This window comes from Schistocerca nitens, chromosome 3, assembly GCF_023898315.1.
Source record: "Schistocerca nitens isolate TAMUIC-IGC-003100 chromosome 3, iqSchNite1.1, whole genome shotgun sequence".
NCBI classification, from domain to species: Eukaryota; Metazoa; Arthropoda; class Insecta; order Orthoptera; family Acrididae; genus Schistocerca; species Schistocerca nitens.
The window spans coordinates 701,797,882-701,820,038 of NC_064616.1; the positions used below are offsets into that span (position 1 = coordinate 701,797,882).

A 22,157-nucleotide genomic window follows, 5' to 3' on the forward strand; every position below is an offset into this window, starting at 1 on the left:
TTATTACGGTATTCGATGAAGGCTTCCTTAATGAGCCGCTGGAGAAGATTGACCCGCATCTTAACTTTACGTTGTTACGTGATACGTCACTCTTCAGTCAAACGGTTCTTTTCACATATTAGAAGGAGGATCTCCTGTGGCAGTTCTCCAGAGCTGCGGGCTGTATTGACCGTGGGCGGCTGAGCAGTGGATAGAGAGATGACTTCTGTGACGCCCGTTGTGATGTAGGTAGCGTCCTCGTCAACGTCAGCGTCGGCTGGTAACTGATGTGCTGTAAAAGTATGATGTAGTCTGCGACGATAGGCGCCCCAATTAGGACTGGCAGTGTTAAAGCGGCTGATGGGTATAAGCTGCCCCATGGCAGAGAAAACGTTGTGGTCTGAGGAGAGCACATGGACGGCTTCAGAAGTAACGACCGCCGGGATGCCCTTCACTATGTAGAGGTCCAGAACGTCCGACTGGTTACCATTCTTGGGATAGCTCGTGGGTCGTTAGGAGTGTAGACCCGGGGTCGGATGTGGTCAGCTACCAGTACGATTTATCTTACAGGAATTCCAACTCACGTGTTTGGCATTTAGGTAACCAGCAATAATATGCTTTTCCCCGTGTCGGATGCGATCAACAGAGTCATCTTCTTGGAGGTGTCCTTTGGGCTGTGAGTAGACTGCCGTAAACGTCACGACGCTGTGGCTGGTTTCTTCCGCCACAGAGGTGCAGTCCACAGTGCGGAGCTGGGAGTGGGGAGCTGCAAAGTGGCGGAGCGAATTCCGTACATAGACAATCGCCCCAGCGCCCGCGGTAAGGCAATCTGTGCGCTAACACGTATAGTTCGCAATACTGGCACTTAATCCCGCTTTCAAATGAGTGTCACTGACCAAACAAATGTCAACATTCTTGGCGTGCAGGAAAAGTTCAAACTCTTTCAATTTGTAGAAGATGCTTGCAGCATTCCAAGTTGCAAAAGTGATCTGTGTGGCGCCGCTGGTAATACAGAAGAGTCCTCTGATGGCTTCTTGAAGAACCGAGATAATGAGTGCTAATACAGCGCCGGCCGCGGTGGTGTAGCGGTTCTGGCGCTGCTGTCCGGAACCGCGGGACTGCTACGGTCGCAGGTTCGAATCCTGCCTCGGGCATGGGTGTGTGTGATGTCCTTAGGTTAGTCAGGTTTAAGTAGTTCTAAGTTCTAGGGGACTTATGACCTAAGATGTTGAGTCCCATAGTGCTCAGGGCCATTTGAACCATTTTGCTAATACAGCAACCAGCGTTTCCTTAAGTTCAGTGACAGTCTGCCCAAGCTCACGAATCAACACAGCAAGATCTGCAGTGTCGTTGGCAGGCCTGAGTACTTCCTGGGGGCCGTAACTGCTGGAGGGGACATTCATGGTCTGGAGATTCGTCTGCTGGGCTGGAGAAATCCTACGGACTACTTCTGCTGCTGTCATGTTCTGTCTTATTTTAGCAGATCGTCGCTCCATTAATAAGGGTCGCGGCTGTATTCCTTCGTTTTTCTGGTGTTTGGAGGCGAAAACAAGCTTTGGCTGGTGGATGGATGTCGATGACATCTTGTGGCCGGCTTCCTAGGTGCGAACGGGCGCGAGTCCAGTTTGCCGTCGTCGAGCATTCTTGTGAAGAACGCAGTCCCTGTAGTTGGCTGGACGGTTTCCTCGACAGAGGCAGCAGACCGCCAGTGACTCTCGCTACAAGGGCACTTGCCCCTTTTATGTCCTTGGCAGCGTTTAACACATCGAGGCGTCCCTGTGCAGATACGTGCCATGTGATACATTCTCTGACAGTTGTAACACTGTATAGGACCTTTCCTGGAGTGTAGTTTCTCAACAGTGACCACAAGGTCATAGAGGCGCTCCATTTGGAATATTTCTCGGTGCTTCTCACAAGGGAACCTCCCCATCGCACCCCCCTCAGATTTAGTTATAAGTTGGCACAGTGGATAGGCCTTGAAAAACTGAACACAGATCAATCGAGAAAACAGGAAGAAGTTGTGTGGAACTATGACAAAATAAGCAAAATATACCAACTGAGTAGTCCATGCAAATGATACGCAATATCTAGGCTAACGTGAGCCAAGGAGTGCCGTGGTCCCGTGGTTAGCGTGAGCAACTGCGGAACGAGAGGTCCTTGGTTCAAGCCTACCCCCGGGTGAAAAGTTTAACTTCTTATTTTCAGTTTATGTAACAAACGCTTATATTTTCATCAATTTTTGGGAGTGATTATCACATCCACAAGAAAACCTAAATCGGGCAAGGTAGAAGAATCTTTTTACCCATTCGCCAAGTGTACAAGTTAGGTGGGTAGACAACATATTCCTGTCATGTGACGCACATGCCGTCACCAGTGTCGTATAGAATATATCAGACGTGTTTTCCTGTGGAGGAAGCGGTTGACCTATGACCTTGCGGTCAAATGTTTTCGGTTCCCATTGGAGAGGCACGACCTTTCGTCTCCTAAACGCACGGTTTTGCGGTACGGTCGCAAAACACAGACACTAAACTTATTACAGTGAACAGAGACGTCAATGAACGAACGGACAGATCATAACTTTGCGAAAATAAATAAAGCAAACATTTCACCCAAGGGGAGACTTGAACCAAGGACCTCTCATTCCGCAGCTGCTCACGCTAACCACGAGACCACGGCGCTCCTGAGCGCAGAGTCTCCTTGATGTTGCCTATCTTGCACATGGATTACTCAGTTTGCATATTTAGCTTATTTTTTCATAGTTCCACACAACTTCTTCCTGTTTTCTCGATTGATCTGTGTTTAGTTTTTCAAGGCCTATCCACTGTGCCAACTTATAACTAAATCTGAAGGGGGTGCGATGGGGAGGTTCCCTTGTCAGTATCTGATAGTGTGATGACCCTCTTCGGGGATACCTTTCCGCCGGCCGCTGTGGCCGAGCGGTTCTCGGCCGTTCAGTTCGGAACTGCGCTGCTGCAACGGTCGCAGGTTCGATCCCTGCCTCGGGCATGGATGTGTGTGATGTCCTTAGGTTAATTAGGTTCAAGTAGTTCTAAGTCTAGGGGACTGATGACCTCAGATTTTAAGTCCCATAGTGCTTAGAGCCATTTGAACCATATGATATTTTCCCGTACCCGGCATCATGAGCCAGTCAACCTTCGTGGCGGTGAATCCCATTTCATGTAGTACTGCTGTAACGTCTTCGTGAGACACACTCCGAGAAATGCCGTTAATAACAGCCTTCACCCATTTCGTTTTCACCGACCGAAATGTATAGCTAAGAATACCCTAGACGCCTACATACTCCATAACCTTGACATAACGGGCATTATTCTGGAGCGTGAACTTCAGCTTGTCGCCGCCAGGTTTCTTACCGATAAAGGTCCAGCAAGGTTCTCCTTCAGCTAGTTATTTAACAGCTTATAGTTCTCCTCGTTGTAATGCTGCACGATAGGAAGAATTTTTGCTTCTGTTTCTACGGCTGTTTTTGTTGCTGCTGTTGATGTTGCTGTTGGTCCTGTATTGCAGAATCAGTATCTCGCTGTCCTGCGAAAGAGTTTGGAATCGACATTACAGGCAACGTAGATGCCGCTTTCGCCTTATCACTCTGCGTTTGCCTTTTCTTCGTCGGCAAGATTAATCCCTCTTCGCCAGCGCCGGTATCTTGGTGAACATCACTCGCTGTGGTGGCTTCTCTCTTTCTCTTTGAGTTGTTCGCAAGATGTTCGACATTCATGTTCTATTTTTCACCGGATTACGAACCAATAATCCTTTCGTAGTCCGGTGGTATTTGCCGTTTCGTCGTTGGTGGAGCGACCGATGGGGCCGCCGACGTAGAAAATCCCGCCGGACGGCGATCGGTCAACTCCTGCGCGATAGGGGCAACTGCTTTGGCCCCGCATGTAAACAACGCATTCCCCCGCTCCGACATCCAGTTCTCGAGAGGGCAGTCGGAACACACTTGTGACTGGCAACTGTTCCTGGAAACACTGACTACTAACTAAATGACAGCCTCACCTGTGCACTCCCCTTTTATACCGCGCGTGTGTGTGTGTGTGTGTGTGTGTGTGTGTGTCGTTCAGGCCGGAAGCGGTTCTGTGATATTTTGTGGTGTTTCTCGTAGCGGAATTTGGCCCACTCATTTAAGTTATCATGAAAATATAACAGGCAGTATATTCTGTGGCCATCGAAAATAATGTCGTTTAAAGAAATTCTTCACGGGAGTAGTCCGTCTCCCTTTATAGTTTTACGGTGTCTTACGGAAACAGGTCGACCATTGAAATTAGATAGCAATCTGATACAGATTCTCCCGTGAGGATTCAACTAATGAAAGGTCTACCTTGTAAGTTGAAGTAGCAACATTTCACTTTCCATTTTCCATAAAAGTGGACCATAGACTGTATATTTTACTACATGATATGGTCGACAACCGAGAAGTAGTTCACGGATATTGATTCAGGCAGTTAATGCCTACGAAATAACACTTCATTTCTGTACGCTGGAGTTGTGTTCAAGTGTGAGCCATAAAAACGTTTTGTATCCAATCTCTTGACTAGACACACTATAGTTCGCAAGCATCCTACTGATGAGTCATAGCCCGTCACTTGCTATGGTTATGTGGTTGTTCCACGTGTTATGTCTAGCCACTGTTCACCCTAAATGATTCTACTGTGCGTCTGACTCTTGTCGTCTCAATCCATTAGACAAAGGAAACCACTGATACATTTCTTCAACTGATAACATTGCTTTTCTCTACATGTAATGAGACCTTGCTGCCAATCTTCGCAACATGATGACGCTTTTTCAAGATCTGACTGATTATTACCACAATTTTTGCCCTAAAAATTTTCCTCACTAGTAAGTTTACCATCTACGAAAATCCTGAGATTGAAATCGATACTACCCGATAAGTCATTGACCATAAAGTGGAGAATAATGACCTTTTTATACTCACCAGACATTATTTCTTTGTTTGCACAAGACTCGCCACCCTGATAACACTCTGTACAGTGTCACTGGCAAATCAGTTTTGATTTGCAGTAGGTACCCGTCTTCTTTAGAAGACGTCAATTGAATCAAACGCTACCACGTAATCCATAGAGATCCCAGCTTATCCGCGAACGAAACTGAATGACGCTTTCATCAGAAAACACTGATGTATATACAAACTTGACACTTAATATTCACGATTTCAAATATTTGTGGTTGTTTCTTATCTGAAGAAATTTTAAAATAAAGTACCACAAGTCCGTGTACGTGAACTACGAAAGCATAAGCACAAGCAATGTCGTCTTGTTTAGGGAACGTGTTCGCCAAATTGTTTGTGGATTTTGAATTTAAGATTCAGTACGCGGTGATAAATAAAACAACATATAATTAACAGGTCGCTCAGTCTTTTCAGAGCGTAAGTTGTGGACTGTTACTTAAAAGAAAGATAACTGCTCCGACGTATCGGACGCAACATTTACGCCACTGCCGCGAGCAACCCAATTTTTTTTCCCAGTTTGTTTGCTGTTGATCGTTGTGTTTGGTCATTGCGGGCGTCACATGACATTCGTTCAAGTTCTTTTGTTGAACCTTCCTCTCAGTTTTTTATTACAGAGGCCAACCGGCTCTCTGACCGAACACGCTGAGCTACCGTGCCGGTGACCCAATAGGCGGTCACCTGAGGCGGTTGCTTTTAGCTCTGACGATGGAACGGGCGAGCGCCTGTCAACAGCATCACGCTATGGATTCATCGAACATGGTGTTCACAGTGTAGACCAATGTTGTATTATATTAACCAATAACTCCCGGACCCTTGCGCAGGTTCCTTACTACAGAGAACAGAAGCTGTTTATTCCGTTTTATTATTTGTCTGACCAGCTTCTTTAGTTAATCACCAAAACGCGCTAAACACAAATACTGGCAATCCTAAACCGTAGAAGGCTTCGTCACTAAAAGCTGCAACGTCTAAAAAAAGGAGAGAGAAAGTTATTCTGAGGGTCAGAGACAAGTGAAAACAAGCATTGTCGTTTCTGATCGAATTTCGGGTAGCAATACGAAGCCATGTCAGCCGACCAAAAATAGAGTTTTATGTCAAGTAAAGTAAATGAGTGGATTTTATTAATTCTTAGAATTTGCGAATTACGCTTTCTCAGAGGATGAGCATCCTTCAAGGAAATATAGAAAGTTATTTTACATACAGTTAGCCAACACGAGACGCAAATACAATTGAAGAGATCGAACTGCTACTGTCATATTTTATCCATGATAACTTCATCTTTCAAAATTTTCTAAATATCTTTCTTCTTTCGTCTTAACTGTCCATGATTCAATGCTGTGTAAAACTACACTCCAAACGTAACCTGCAGCAAATCTTTTCCTCAGCTCCATTAGCATTCTTCTATCGTCTAGTATCTGCTTCTCCTTATCAAATGCAGTCTTTCCTCCTCATTTCTTCTGTATAGTCTCCATTCAAAATCATTAAACTTCCGAGTTACAGATAGGATTGCACTTGTTTCAATCTAGGAATATGTTGATTGGAACTTCCTTATCGCTTATTCTCGTCACTTTTGTCTTTCCTGTATTATTGTTCATTACATACACCTTGCCTTTTCCTGCAACACTCTTAAACATCTTGTGTAGCTGCTTTTATGATTACTGCAGCACTGCTTGATCATCCAAGTATTTTATAGTCTTTATCCTTTGTCTTCCAATTACAATGTCTCTTGCAGCCTCTAGGACCTTTCCTACCAGTTCTTCTCCATATAAAATGTGTTCCGAAACTATATAAATGAGATAAATACATCAAGATGCCATAATCACATCAAGTCAACGATTTATAGTGTTGTACTTGTTTCAGGTTTTAATACGTGCTAAACATAATGTTGCTTCTTGTGTGGATTATATTAGTGCGAGTAAATCAACGTACAGTTGTTTGATGATTCCATACAATGTTGACGTAAACCATATGAAGAAGGAAGCTATTAACATCGATGGAATGCATTTTTTCTAGAAGTTACTACGAAATACAGCCGTAATTTGGTTTGTATATGAAGATAAACGTTTTCTTTCCCGCATGAAACAGCAGAATAGGTAACTGAGAGTTGGATCACAGATGTTGGTAAATCTCCTTTATCATGCTGCCGAGACGTATTTCTAACTGTGCTGTACACATCATCTTTCGACAAGTAACTGTAATGACATTTCAGTGGTTCAAATGGCTCTGAGCACTATGGGACTCAACTGCTGTGGTCATAAGTCCCCTAGAACTTAGAACTACTTAAACCTAACTAACCTAAGGACATCATACACATCCATGCCCGAGGCAGGATTCGAACCTGCGACCGTAGCAGTCGCACGGTTCCGGACTGCGCGCCTAGAACCGCGAGACCACCGCGGCCGGCGACATTTCAGTGATCTTGTGTTTTCTCAACCATCAAGAGTCACACATATCACATTAAGCAACACGTAAAAAATATCTTAAGATGAAGAAAGGGAATATAAATATACCACTAGTCATTGAGATATATTTGCTTTATATTCGAAAGCCATGGAATAATACTTGATAAAATTAAGGGTAGAGGGACGTTGAATGCTATATGCATAGGTTAAACGGAGTGATGTTAAATTCGCTTTACAACCTCCTAAAACGGATACAGGGTGTCGGAAAGATAATGATTCCAGTAGCGACTCCTGTCAGGGTTCCAGTGATTTCCAAGCTACAGTAACAGAAGTGTAATGTATTCTAATACTCTGCGTCTAATAGGTGGACATTTGATAATAATCTACCGTGACTGTGGTATTTATTACATTACCAAGGTAATAATGGCCACTGTTAAGCAACACATGAATCCTTGAGTAACCATGTCTCACATAACACGGTCTAAGCTCCTTCTCACATTGATAGCTTCCCGTTCCACCACTACACTAATGTTGGTAAAAATCTCATCTTTCAGTAAGAATATCCCACAGGGATCTAAACACGGAAAATGTGAAGAATATTGTACCTCCGAAATGCTTTCCGGACTTGAGAAGGATGGGGTGTACCTAGACCTGGCAGCGATTACTCTTGTGTGACCAGATATGTCAGTCTAACGTCATGCTGAGGCTGGGAAGTGACACCATGCGAAGAAAGAATACGAAAACAGCTGTCACAGACCTAGCTGGCGTCAAACGGGACAACGTCAGAATGGCAGTTCGAATGGGGCTGAGTATTTGATCTCGGAGAAAAACAGGTTTGTGACTCTGTGGTGGCTACGATGGTACATGCTGTTATTATAGTGCAGTGTGTATGTGTCTGTGTGTATGTCTGTGTGTGTTATTGTGTGTATGGATCCTGCAGATAGAATAGAGGCATTCCAGCGAAGAACTGATACTTGTCTCTGCAGTGCAGTAACAGGAGAGCATGGTCATCATCTAGTCGGCATGATCTTAATGGACGGTATATCTCCGCCCAGTGTAGTACAATGTAAGTGCGCTGCTGCTGCTTCTGCTGGTATGGAATAACCTGTGTCGACGTTTCGACACCATTTGCTGCGGTTTGGGCTGGTGGTACGCATGCAATTACGTTGCCTTCGATTTTACGGCAACCACAAACACCTCAGCCTGCAATTAGCGCATGAACGCGTCGTAAATGGCAATATGTATGCTTTCGAAACAGTTGCAGTTCAGCCCGTCGTATAGTGACGGCTGAATACCTGTTAGATGCTATCATAGCAACTTTAACCCGATCGGTGTTAAGTCAAGATTGTTGACCAGAATAGCAGAGAATCATGGGATGCTTTTAGATACATCGTGTGGTGTCCAGTCCTGCTCACTGAAGGGAATCTGAGCATCAGTCGCTATATCATGGTTTTAGAGGTATTGTTCCTCCTTAAGACACCTCTGTACTCGAAACGCCAATCAATAAGATTCGAAGAATATTAAAGATTTATTCGAAGAACGAACGCTACGACTGGTCTCCAACCTCCATTTTCGAGTCAGTTACTCCCCATCGACCATGTCTCGTTACAGTTCTTCTATCATTTGCGCATTGTCACGTACCTAATCTGTGGTATAAAGTTCTTTTCCGTCACATGTATCCTTCTTTGGCGTAACTGTTACACAAACCTTAATATACGATAACTGTTCTCATATGGCACTAATCGCTATCAAGCGATCAATTAATTGGTTGGTTCATTAGGGGGAGGGGACGAAACAGTGAGGTCGTCGGTCCCATCGGGTTAGGTAAGAATGGGGAAGGATGTCGGACGTGCCATTTCAAAAGAACCATCCCGGAATTTGCCTGAAGAGATTTAGGGAAATCACGGAAAACCTAAATCAGGATGGCCGGACGCGGGTTTGAACCGTCGTCTTTCCGAATGCGAGTCCAGTGTGTTAGCCACTGTGCCAGTGTGATCAGTTAATTAATCTAATCTACAGTAGCGCTCTAAAGTATTTTGTAGTTGTAGTGTTATTTTGTCAGTACTGTTTGCATGCAGTCACAACAGAGCAACGCATATAAGGCCTGTTTCACACTGGGACACTGGTGACGGTCACCAGTAATTGTGATGAACACTCCTGGATCACCGGTGTCCGACACTGCAGGTATTGCCAACTGATTAGTTAGTGAAATGGACTCGAGTGAGGAGGAACTCTTGCTAGTACTTCTAGGCAAGAGGAGAAGGAGAATGAAGACAAAACGATCATTACACTTACATCCACTGCTACGAGGTCGGCTGGAGAAAATATTGTTTTATACTCTTTGTGTCGACTTGAGACAAGATGAGAAGAAGTTTTTTCAGTATTTTCGAACGTCGAAAACCTCATATGGTGAACTGCTAGGACAAATGAAAGAAGAAATCACAGGAAAGGACAATAATAATATTTTAATTGTATTTTTCGGACCATAAGACGGAGCGCCTTAAGACGACGATAAGACGCACACTTAATTTTGTTATGAAAATTTTGAAGTATAAGTATACTTTTTTTAGATTTCTTCATCATTCGCCTATAGTTGTGATTTCATGCTTTCCACGCTCATCCATTTTGTGCCTTCTTATCGCATTAAGAACGCCTAAAGATACACGTAATACTGGTAAATGCAGAAGAAAAGGGGTGAGGGATGCAAACGTGCTTGAAGGTTACTATCCTCCTAGCCTTTTCAGGCATAGCAACTAAATTTCCCGAGCGGTTCTAGGCGCTACAATCTGGAACCGCGCGACCGCTACGGTCGCAGGTTCGAATCCTGCCTCGGGCATGGGTGTGTGTGTTGTCCTTAGGTTAGATAGGTTTAAGTAGTTCTAAGTTCTAGGGGACTGATGACCTCAGAAGTTAAGTCCCATAGTGCTCAGAGCCATTTGAACCATTTTTGAACTAAATTTCACTACTCTTTTATGGTCCGAAAAATAAGGTTCAAAATGGCTCTGAGCACTATGGCACTTAACTTCTGAGGTCATCAGTCCCCTAGACTTAGAACTACTTAAACCTAACTAACCTAAGGACATCACACATATCCATGCCCGAGACAGGATTCGAACCTGCGACCGTAGCGGTCGCGCGGTTCCAGACTGAAGCGCCTAGAACCGCTCGGCCACACAGGCCGGCCGAAAAATAAGGTATTAAAATTGAAAAACAATGTACAACTTACCAATTTTGTTTTAATCCTCCATGCTCTTCTCATTGAAATCAGGCACAAACTTCGTTATAATTTCTTGCCAAGCATTCGTTTTCACCACTTTGTTGCTATAGTCATCGCTTTTGACATCCCATATAGCAGGACGACTTTCTACTTCACTTATAAAGTCTTCCGTGTTAATCAAATCTAAACTCATGGCTACAATGTTTACAGTATAATTTACAACGAATGTTTCGCGTCACTGTCTCAAAAATGACTGCCTTCTATTGGCAAACCTGCAGCGCTGTGTCTGTGATCTGTGTCTCAGTGCGAAAACTCCAATTCAAACTAATGCAAGTGCGGCGGTGACTGCTGTGAGTGACCCTGTCCGTCACATGGGGCGAGGGTGAGTCACTGCTGCGTTACAGTGGCCCGGTGATGCGGTGTAGTCTCCCGGTGTGAATGCTTCAGTTCACACCAATGTATCTCTGTCGGTGACCGTCACCAGTGTCCCAGTGGGAAACGGGCCTAACCGTGCCAGTCCATCAAGCGCTTCACATTGCTGTGGTTACATATCTAACAAATAAGCAAGGTATACAATAACAAAGAAAGTATATAATCCATTAGTTCAAAAGTATTTTTAATTAGCTTTTGTGATACGGTGTTCATTAACTATTGTTAGCCTAGGCATTCAGACACTGCTCGTTAGTATCTAGATTCAACTTAAATCTGCCGGCCGGAGTGGCCGAGGGGTTCTAGGCGCTACAGTCTGCTACGGTCGCAGGTTCGAATCCTGCCCCGGGCATGGATGTGTGTGATGTTCTTCGGTTAGTTAAGTTTAAGTAGTTCTAAGTTTGCTCAGAGCCATTTGAACCATTTCTATTCTTCAACTTAAATCTGCCAAACCGCAAAGAACACTAGGCTGATGTGAGACAAGTTGTTTTGTATGCTTTCAGCAAGAAGAAGTTGCAGTCTGGCGTTGCTGGAGACTATGGCATACCACAACAACCAATAAGTGAGTGGAGTTTCCGGCAAAAACAGGAAGGAACAATAGCCAATAACCCAAGGTCAGGTCGTCCTTGAAACAGAACAATAAGGGAGGACAGCATGTTTTGTAAGCAGTCGGCTGCTGATCCAAGAAAATCGGCTCTGACAAATTAGGGATGATCTGGAGCAGCATCATGCACTGAACCTACGTTTCTCTACTGTAAAACGCTGCCTATTAGCAAGTGAATTAAATAGTTGGCAACCATCATGAAAACCACTCATAAAGTTAAAAAAAAGTAGGTAGACCATGACAGAGTTTGCAAAGAAACATCCGAATTGGAACGCTACATATTGATCGAAGGTTTTATGGAGTGATTAAAGTAAAATTAATGTGTTTTCTTCTGAGAAGACCAAAGAGAAAACGAAGAAAACGAAGAATACCGGGTACGGACCATTAAGCACGTTCGTGGTGTGGGGATATTATTCTAGACTGTGGTCTGGTTATCTGGTCCAAACAGAAGGCAAAGTAAATCGTTTCCTGCACAGTAACATTTCAGAAAAGAGTATGGTTCCACACAGGAGAAAGAATATGCCAGATAATTTGATACTTTGCCAGGACAACGATTCAAACTCATCTTCGACCATTAAAAAATTATCTTCGGTTAAAAAAGTCAAAAATTTGCAATGTCCAAGCCAGGACCCTGATCGAAATCCAATTAAATACCTCTGGGGTGCACTGGATCGACGTGTTCGTCGTAGAAGCTACTCAAACAAGGATCAATTTGCTGCTGCCTTATTGGACGAAAGGTCAAAACTCTGACTTGACCTATTACAAAAGCTTGTGGATTATGTGCCAAATAGATGTGCAGCTGAGATCAAAGTCCATGAGTATGCAACGACAAACTGATTTGTTCTTCAGATTCCAAAATAGTTTTGTTTTAATCTTACATACTCAGACCCACAAATTACTTTTGAGCCAGAAGAATTGTTTCCGTTTTGATGTAAGATAGCTTTGTTTCCACTAACTGAAGTTTTGAACTAAATGGATTTTGCCGGCCGCGGTGGTCTAGCGGTTCTGGCGCTGCAGTCCGGAACCGCGGGACTGCTACGGTCGCAGGTTCGAATCCTGCCTCGGGCATGGGTGTGTGTGATGTCCTTAGGTTAGTTAGGTTTAAGTAGTTCTAAGTTCTAGGGGACTTATGACCTAAGATGTTGAGTCCCATAGTGATCAGAGCCATTTGAACTAAATGGATTTTAATTACATGCTTTTCAGTTATGCACTGACAGCTTTTCTGTTACACGCTTATATTTATGTAATTATAGTTAATGCTTTCTATAAAATACTTATGAGCGCTACGGTATATGAACCTTGCAGTGTTAAGCAGCTGGATACGTACATATAGGGTGGACAGAAACAGTCTGAAAAGCTATTAAGAGTGTTTCAGGGTAGTTTGTGCTGATAAGTAATTGTTAAGGAAAAACTTCTATACGTTGCGCCGTTTGCGAGTTAATTAGCATTTAAGTTAGCCAATGAGGCCATTGGGCTCGCAAATTCTAGCGGCCTGCCAGAGAAGCTGTCACAAAACATGTGCTTCGTTTAGTTTCCTGAAACCGATAAGTGTGTGATTAAAAAATTGGACATGGGACGGTGGTAAGGTATGACGTGTGCCCTTTTCCAATCCCTTGGAACGCTACGCTCTTCTAGAGACCTACGGTACACCGCTGCAAGAAGGGGGGCAAGTTCCTTCAATGGAGAGAAGTATTCCGAAGTAAGAGTGATTTCAAGTGTGCCGCAGGGGAGTGTCATAGGACCGTTGCTATTCACAATATACATAAATGACCTTGTGGATGACATCGAAAGTTCACTGAGGCTTTTTGCAGATGATGCTGTGGTGTATCGAGAGGTTGTAACAATGGAAACTTGTATTGAAATGCAGGAGGATCTGCAGCGAATTGACGCATGGTGCAGGGAATGGCAATTGAATCTCAATGTAGACAAGTGTAATGTGCTGCGAATACATAGAAAGATAGATCCCTTATCATTTAGCTACGAAATAGCGGGTCAGCAACTGGAAGCAGTTAATTCCATAAATTATCTGGGAGTACGCATTAGGAGTGATTTAAAATGGAATGATCATATAAAGTTGATCGTTGTAAAGCAGATGCCAGACTGAGAATCATTGGAAGAATCCTAAGGACATGCAATCCGAAAACAAAGGAAGTAGGTTACAGTACGCTTGTTCGCCCACTGCTTGAATACTGCTCTGCAGTGTGGGATCCGTACCAGATACGGTTGATAGAAGAGATAGAGAAGACCCAACGGAGAGCAGCGCGCTTCGTTATAGGATCATTTAGTAATCGCGAAAGCGTTACGGAGATGATAGATAAACTCCAGTGGAAGACTCTGCAGGAGAGACGCTCAGTAGCTCGGTACGGGCTTTTGTTGAAGTTTCGAGAACATACCTTCACCGAAGAGTCAAGCAGTATATTGCTTCCTCCTACGTATATCTCGCGAAGAGACCATGAGGATAAAATCAGAGAGATTAGAGCCCACACAGAAGCATACCGACAATCCTTGTTTCCACGAAAAATACGAGACTGGAATAGAAGGGAGAACCGATAGAGGTACTCAAGGTACCCTTCGCCACACACCGTCAGGTGGCTTGCGGAGTATGGATGTAGATGTAGATGAACCCCGAGCCAAATGCTAACCGGTCTTGTGCGCTATCATCTACGCTATGAGAACAAGTGCACCAACTGTATCCGGCAGGCTGCTTTAATTTGTGCGCGCATCGGGCTGATTGGCTAACTTCAATGTCAATTAACTCGGAAACGGCGGAACGCATCGAATTTTTTTTCTTAACAGTTATTTCTCAGTACACCCTACTCTACAGCACCCTTACAAGCCCTTCAGACTGCTTCTGACCACCCTTCATACACAGCGTGTTCCACAATTCCTACTACAGTTTTATAGCGTTTGTAGAGGGGGATTAAGTATGTAAGATTCTGATAAATAACTCGTGTCCAAAAAATTATTTTTTAAATGTAAAATAAGTTTGAACGTTGGATCAGTTTCAAATCTTCCGCTTCACAGCACGCACACAGCGAAGTCAATGAGCTGGCTCTGAGCACTATGGGACTCAACTGCTGAGGTCATTAGTCCCCTAGAACTTAGAACTAGTTAAACGTAACTAACCTAAGGACATCACAAACATCCATGCCCGAGGCAGGATTCGAACCTGCAACCGTAGCGGTCTTGCGGCTCCAGACTGGAGCGCCTTTAACCGCACGGCCACTTCGGCCGGCCGAAGTCAATGAGCTCTCACCTCTGTGCTGTAAAAGAGCTGCTCCACATAGTGACTCTCCTGTTCGTTGCAGAAGGTGTATCTGCAACGCATGCTTCAATATAAACGGTCCACAAATCCTAGTGCGTGTCCATAGAGAAACACAGTCAAACCTCCTTGTACGGAACGCACCAGTTTTTCTGTTGTGATCAGACGGAAATGATATGAACTGAAGCGAACCGAAAAACGTTCTTGATATATGCCTTGCGCAGCTCTACCATGACGTACCGTACCCTGAGGTGGTCGACATGAAGGTGAAACGATTTTGAAATCTATTTTATATCTAAAGGGTACATTTCCGGACGTGGGTTCCTTATCAAAGTTTTATCTACTAAGTACCCTCTACAGCTCCTAGAAGCCTGTAATGGGAATTGTGGAACACGCTGTATGTGTGTACAACTCACCATTAGGTCACTACATACGTAAGATTTCGAAAAAGAACTGTAAACAGTTGTAGATAAGTGTCAAATTTAACATAGCGCGATAGTTATCGTTTTTTTACCATCCAGAAGCAAATGTTGCGGAAAAAGCATTGGACCAAAGTGTCAGCCATTCTAGAGGTATGTTATTCATGTTGATGTATTGTACTAATTAGCAATGCAAATGAAGAAGTTTGCACCCTGTCTCCTCCAGTCCCCCCCCCCCCTCCCCCTCTACCTCTCTCTCTCGCTTGCACGAATGTTTCTTGATAAAATGGAAAATCAAGAAATAAAAACATACTCATATTTTTCTGTCGACTGCGTCATTGTTAAAGAGCCTTGAAACTAGTAGTACAATTCTTTGGAGATGTATGTGATAGACAGTTACGGACATGAATTTCGGAAGTTGAACCAAATTACCTCTTTTCATGCTGTAAATAAACGCAACGAATGATTACCTAATATCCGTTGAGACCGATACCTTATTTATATTGCACAATGCAGATAGCTTCATCCTGTGTCAATGTACTGTAGTAAATGGTGGTTCATGGCATTTAAGGTACAAATGTTTTTATTGTTGTAAATGTGACACAATAAAATTTAAATGCGAAAAGTGGACTTTTGAGGAAAGTAGCACAAGTGCTGTTGCGGGTCAGAAAACATACCAAGATTATTACTGTGCTATTCGAAATTGAAGCATTTCCAGTTACACAAACTCGTGCATAAGACTCAGAGGTCTCCCTTCGTAAACGAAACGTAAGAGGTATTTGAAGTGGCTGTGTCACATACACAACATAGACGGTGAAGAAAATGTTATAATATGTGTCTGGAAGATTCTCAAATGAACAAAACAGGTTAACTTCAGAAATCTTTATATTTTATAAAGCAGCTACTCACAATAAGATTCATGCAACAGAAATCTACTATGAATTACACAAGATAAAATATTCATCTTAGGTTTAAAATTAACATTTCGTATAACTGATCAGCCGACAGAGTTGAAAAGCTGGTCTTTAGTTAGTGATAATGGTGAGCAGAGCTATTGTACACGAATAGCACTGTTACCAAAGCCATAAAATATAGGAATTAAATGGAAACTTAGCTTGTGACGCTAGTGGTTAACACTGAAGAGAAAAGTAAGATTTTCAACTAGAGTCATGTTTAACATAGCGTGTTACTCTTAGGAAGCAGTCGAAAGTACAACTATTGCGCCCAAGCGTTAGTACATAAAGCATTCGCTCTCCAGCTTAGTAAAAGCGTACGTGTAACGAATGTGGAACCAAATGCAGACGCTTACCTGCGTATCTCCTGGATCATCTCGAAGAACTGGGCTTTGCTCTTTCGGCGTCGGCGTTGCTCGTGTTCCTTCTGAAACAAGGCAACGCTCTGATACCCGTCACCAGGTCTGCGGCTAAAGCGCTGCTGCACTACGACACAACCCACTACAGCTATTCTACGAGCAACGAAGCCGTACATGCCTAGGGTAGCGCCCTTCTTACTCAGGGCTGATTTCTCATGTCAAAAACAATATTGCAACATATACGTAGCAAATAAGCACACTGCAATCAATTTTACTTAGCCGATCTCGGAGGCAGATCAAACTTCGGCCTTTGGCTTATTATTACGAGCAGTATTCTTTCAAGTGAGCTTTGAAGCTCGTTCATAAACGACAAAATGGGCATTTGGAATTTCGTTGTGGAAGTCATGCATAAAAGTAAACCTGTCCATTAGTAACACATTTTAAGTTGAGCATATCACTGGACACCTAAAACGTCATCTCATATTTTTATTAACATACAAATTTTTAATTTTTAATGCAGTATGTAAGTTAATACCTGAACTTGTCCCTGGAATCAGTGCCCTTTGTTTTCATTTTTTGGTCAGAAAAGTGCCGTAAGAAATGGAACAGTTCAAGCAAAAACCGTGTCACTCAGACTATCGCGTGAGAAACGTATGTTTTACTACTGCGAACCGTAGCGTGGTGTTCACGTAATCAACGCATGACACACAGGTGTAGAAACCAGGCCAAAGAACACCAGCGTGGCAGTCCCGAAGGTCGCAGTCTGGAGAGATGGGAAGGTGGCGACGGTGGTAGAGGGGCGGAAGAAGGAATGGCGTGTCGTCGCCGTCGGGAGTGTGCATACGCAATTGACGAAATTTAACAAACGTAAAAGAAATCATTTTAAGGGTGCAAGAAAGACGTATCACTAGTGAATAGTAAGAATAGTACTGGATTCATTTCAGTGCCCGACTAAGTGTCTCAACGTGATTGAAAAAAGATGATGCAATTGGTACTAGCTCTATTCATCAGCAGCAGTTGTTGTCGAGAATCTAAATTACTATCAGCAATTCACAACTCAAAATGAATACACTTGTGGGCTTCCGATTCAAGATAATCACCTGCCTGCCTACGAATATCTTCTCAAAGATTTGCAGTGGCGTAACCATGACGTCTCAACCAGGCTTTGTCACCATGATACAGGTAGAACCGAGTACATTATTGACAAGCTCCGGAAACCATCGCTTGGGGCATAGAGGACAGATGAAGACAGCCTTTCAGAATGAAGACAATAGGACTGAATATTCAAGAAGAGATATTACAGACTGTAATTTTAATATTACTGAGTCCGATTATAGAACAGTAAAGCCGTTTCGAAACAAAGCGGTTAACATTGCTTTAAACACTAAAAAGAGACAGTTTTATACTTAAGACTTAACATTGAACAGTAGTGTAGTTAATTTAGACATGGATTTCGAGGCCGAAACAACATCAACAATTTCGTTTCAATAATATTAAATATGTCTTGTAACGTTCAACTTCTTTCTCCAGAAATACAGCCGCACTACAATGTATTAAAGGGGAACTATTTAGATCAAATTAACTGAAAACGATAGTCTCGTGAACTTTTTGCTGTATTTAAAATGTTTTTTCCTTTCTGTAGAAGAGATATGGTATGTCAGTCTGTTGTTATTTTATCACCAGACTGACAAAATTTAGATACGATCCCGGGAAATTCTAAGATACTTTTTATTCGTCTGAAGTCCTACCGTACACTGTCACAATTATAGAGTCGTGCGCTGTCACAATTATGGAGTCCTATGGGACATATTTTTTGGCAAACCTGAGATCAGCAGTTTTGAACTTCGGCCACAGTATACAAGTAAATAAAATCAGGGATATAATTTATAAATGAATTAGCACGTCTTCGTTTACAGCATTTAGCGCTGGTCATTCGTTACGGCCAAAATTTGTTATAGCTTCATACAAACAACGAAAGTGACGCGGCAGATATTGCTATCCGGAGAATCTAAACAACTGTAGTATCATTTGTTATTTGGAGTGTACACCTGGTACTTGCTGCTAAAAAACATCTTGTCTAATACGGAGAACATCAGGTTTCAAATGGTAAACGACAATGGTGAAGCGTCCACAGCTTTCAGAACGCCTTCTGTAACAAACACTGTCGTCAAGGGGACTTCTTACGACTCTTTTGTGCCGCATTTATTGCCGTTATGAGTCAGTAATTCATGTTACCAGAAGGGGACCATCGTCAGAATGTAACTGGAAATAGCATCAGACCAGGTAAGGCTTGGATTTCTACCTTGGCGCAAGCAAGCTTTTCCAGTGTCTACATCAAAACTTCGTTTAGTCAATGTGCACGCTTATGATCCACAAATCAATTTGTAACAGAGCACTACGAACAATGAGCTCCACATAATTTGTGTTCTCCATATCATAGTGTTCGCCAGCATAACTGAGTGGTCAGTGTTGATGACTGCCAGGCGGAGGACCTGGGATCAGTAGCTGGTACTGCCAGGTATTTTTTTTTCCTTGCAGGGGGGACTGGAACGAAGAGCGCTTAGCCTCATGATGAAAACTGAGGAGTTACTTGAATGAGAAGTAGCGGCTGCGAGATCTGGAAAGCCTCTATGACCAGGAGAGCGGTGGGCTCACTCCATACTCCTCCATACCTCATCTGCACGACCGGATATGGTACAGGATGACACGGAGGCCGGTTGGCATCGCGCAGTCCTCTGGGGATGATCACTAAGCTACATCCACCATATGATTATACTTTCCCGCTGATTGCGCCATGGGTATTTTGCTCTGCATAACGAGCAAGCCGACGACGTTCACGCGCCATAAGGAGTACGGACGTCAAGTGCATTTCCGTATACATTGACAAAAAAAAATCAACACCAAGAAATACTGGTGCGAGATAAACGAAAGTTGATAGGTCTGTTTCTACATACGAAAGAAGACACATATTCAAATTTCGCGATAATCGCATCGTGTAACGCTAGTAACGCCACTACGAGGGAACAAATGAGTGTAATGTACTGCGAATACATAGAAAGATAGATCCCTTATCATTTAGCTACAATATAGCAGGTCAGCAACTGGAAGCAGTTAATTCCATAGCCCGCATCTCGTGGTCGTGCGGTAGCGTTCTCGCTTCCCACGCCCGGGTTCGATTCCCGGCGGGGTCAGGGATTTTCTCTGCCTCGTGATGGCTGGGTGTTGTGTGCTGTCCTTAGGTTAGTTAGGTTTAAGTAGTTCTAAGTTCTAGGGGACTTATGACCACAGCAGTTGAGTCCCATAGTGCTTAGAGCCATTTTTAGTTAATTCCATAAATTATCTGGTAGTAGGCATTAGGAGTGATTTAAAATGGAATGATCATATAAAGTTGATCGTCGGTAAAGCAGATGCCAGACTGAGATTCCTTGGAAGAAACCTAAGGACATTCAATCCGAAAACAAAAGAAATAGGTTACAGTACACTTGTTCGCCCACTGCTTGAGTATTGCTCACCAGTGTGGGATCCGTACCAGATAGGGTTGATAGAAGAGATAGAGAAGATCCAACGGAGAGCAGCGCGCTTCGTTACAGGACCATTTAGTAATCGCGAAAGCGTTACGGAGATGATAGATAAACTCCAGTGGAAGACTCTGCAGGAGAGACGCTCAGTAGCTCGGTACGGGCTTTTGTTGAAGTTTCGAGAACATACCTTCATCGAGGAGTCAAGCAGTATATTGCTCCCTCCCACGTATATATCGCGAAGAGACCATGAGGATAAAATCAGAGAGATTAGAGCCCACACAGAGGCATACCGACAATCTTTCTTTCCACGAACAATACGAGACTGGAATAGAAGGGAGAACCGATAGAGGTACTCAAGTACCCTCCGCCACACACCGTCAGGTGGCTTGCGGAGTATGGATGTAGCCGTAGATGTAGATCAGGTTTGCTGCAAATACGTACTATTACGGTCGTGAGCATTAGTTATCTCTGATATTGGACGTAGTGAGTTGATATCAGTCAATAATGCCTTCGAGACGACGAAGACACCATTATCAACAGCTCATTGAGTTTGAACGAAGTTGCAAAATAGTGCGTCGAGAAGATGGATGTTCCTTCTGCGATATTGCAAAAAGTCTGGACGTGAATGTAGCCTCTGTACAGGACTGGTGACAGCGGTGGTCACAGGAAGACACGGTCGGAAGAAGATCGGGCTTGAGGGCTCCGGGGCACTACGGAAAGAGTAGATAGTCGTGTTTGGCGTATGGATGTGGCGCATCGTATTGTGTCTGCATCACAGTGACACAACGAATTGTTACAAATCGGTTACTACAAGGACAGCTCAGAGCCAGTAGTGTGCATTCCGCTGACCCCAAAACCACCATCGCTTGCGATTTCAGTGATGTCAAGCGCCGGTCGTGGTGGCCGAGCGGTCCTAGGCGCTACAGTCTGGAACCGCGCGACCGCTACGGTCGCAGGTTCGAATCCTGCCTCGGGCATGGATGTGTGTGATGTCCTTAGGTTAGTTAGGTTTAAGTAGTTCTAAGTTCTAGGGGACTGATGACCTCAGATGTCGAGTCCCATAGCGCTCAGAGCCATTTGATGTCAAGCAAGAGCTCATTGGAGGGTGGAGTGGAGGTCTGTTATGTTTTCTGATAAAAGCAAGTTCCGCCTCGGTGCCAGTGATGATCGCGTATTGGTTAGGATAAGTCCGGATGAGCAACTGCAGCCAACCTGTCTGTGTCCTAGACACAATGGATCTACACATGGGTCTATGGTCTGAGGTGCAGTTTCGTATGTCAGCAGGAGCGCTCTCGTCGTTATCCCACTCACGCTGACTGCGAATTCCTACGTCAGTCTGGTGATTCGACCGCTTGTGCTGCCTTTCATGAACAGCATGCCTGGAAGTGTTTTCCAATAGGATGACGCTCACCCACATACCGCTGTTGTAACCCAACATGCTGTACAGTGTGTCGACATGATACCTTGGCCTGCTCGAACACCATATCTGTCTCAAATCGAGCACGTATGGGACATCATCGAACAGCAATTCCAGCGTCATCTACAACCAGCATTTGCCAACCCTGTATTGACCGACCAAGTGCAACAGGCGTGGAGCTCCATCCCACATATTAACATCCGGAACCTGTGCGACAAATGCATGCACGTTTTCAGTACCTGCATGAAACATTCTGGTGGCTACGCTGGCCATTAATGTACCACTGTTCCAATTTTCAATGACTTTCCTTGCGCTTACATTAAGCTGTGAACTTGCAACGTTCATCACTTAAATGTGTTACCTAGAAAAGTATATTCCCTTAACTTAAGTACTCTACATTAAATTTTTGTTGGAGCTCGGATTTTTTTCCGTTACAGCATCAGAAATGTCGTTGTAGTTTATCGACATTCCTTCAATAACACAGAAACAACAAGCGTCTCTCCCAGATACTCGTCCTCAGGAACTGTCTCAACACAATCTCTTTTTCATCACTATTGTTTAAATCAAAAGCCTTAACCACTTTCCGCACAAGAAGTCAACTGAGTGGTTTCACG

At 43.7% G+C, this 22,157-nt stretch overlaps 1 protein-coding gene across 1 annotated transcript in view; it reads right to left on the reverse strand.

Moving 5' to 3' along the window:
* Positions 1-16,598: 16,598 nt before the first annotated feature.
* The window catches only part of LOC126249396 (glutamate receptor ionotropic, NMDA 3A-like), a 128,434-nt gene continuing 122,875 nt past the window's right edge, over positions 16,599-22,157 (reverse strand). Inside the window, exon 6 of the mRNA XM_049951048.1 lies at positions 16,599-16,673. Coding sequence (XP_049807005.1) covers positions 16,599-16,673 — 75 coding nt within the window. The remainder of the gene's footprint in view (positions 16,674-22,157) is intronic.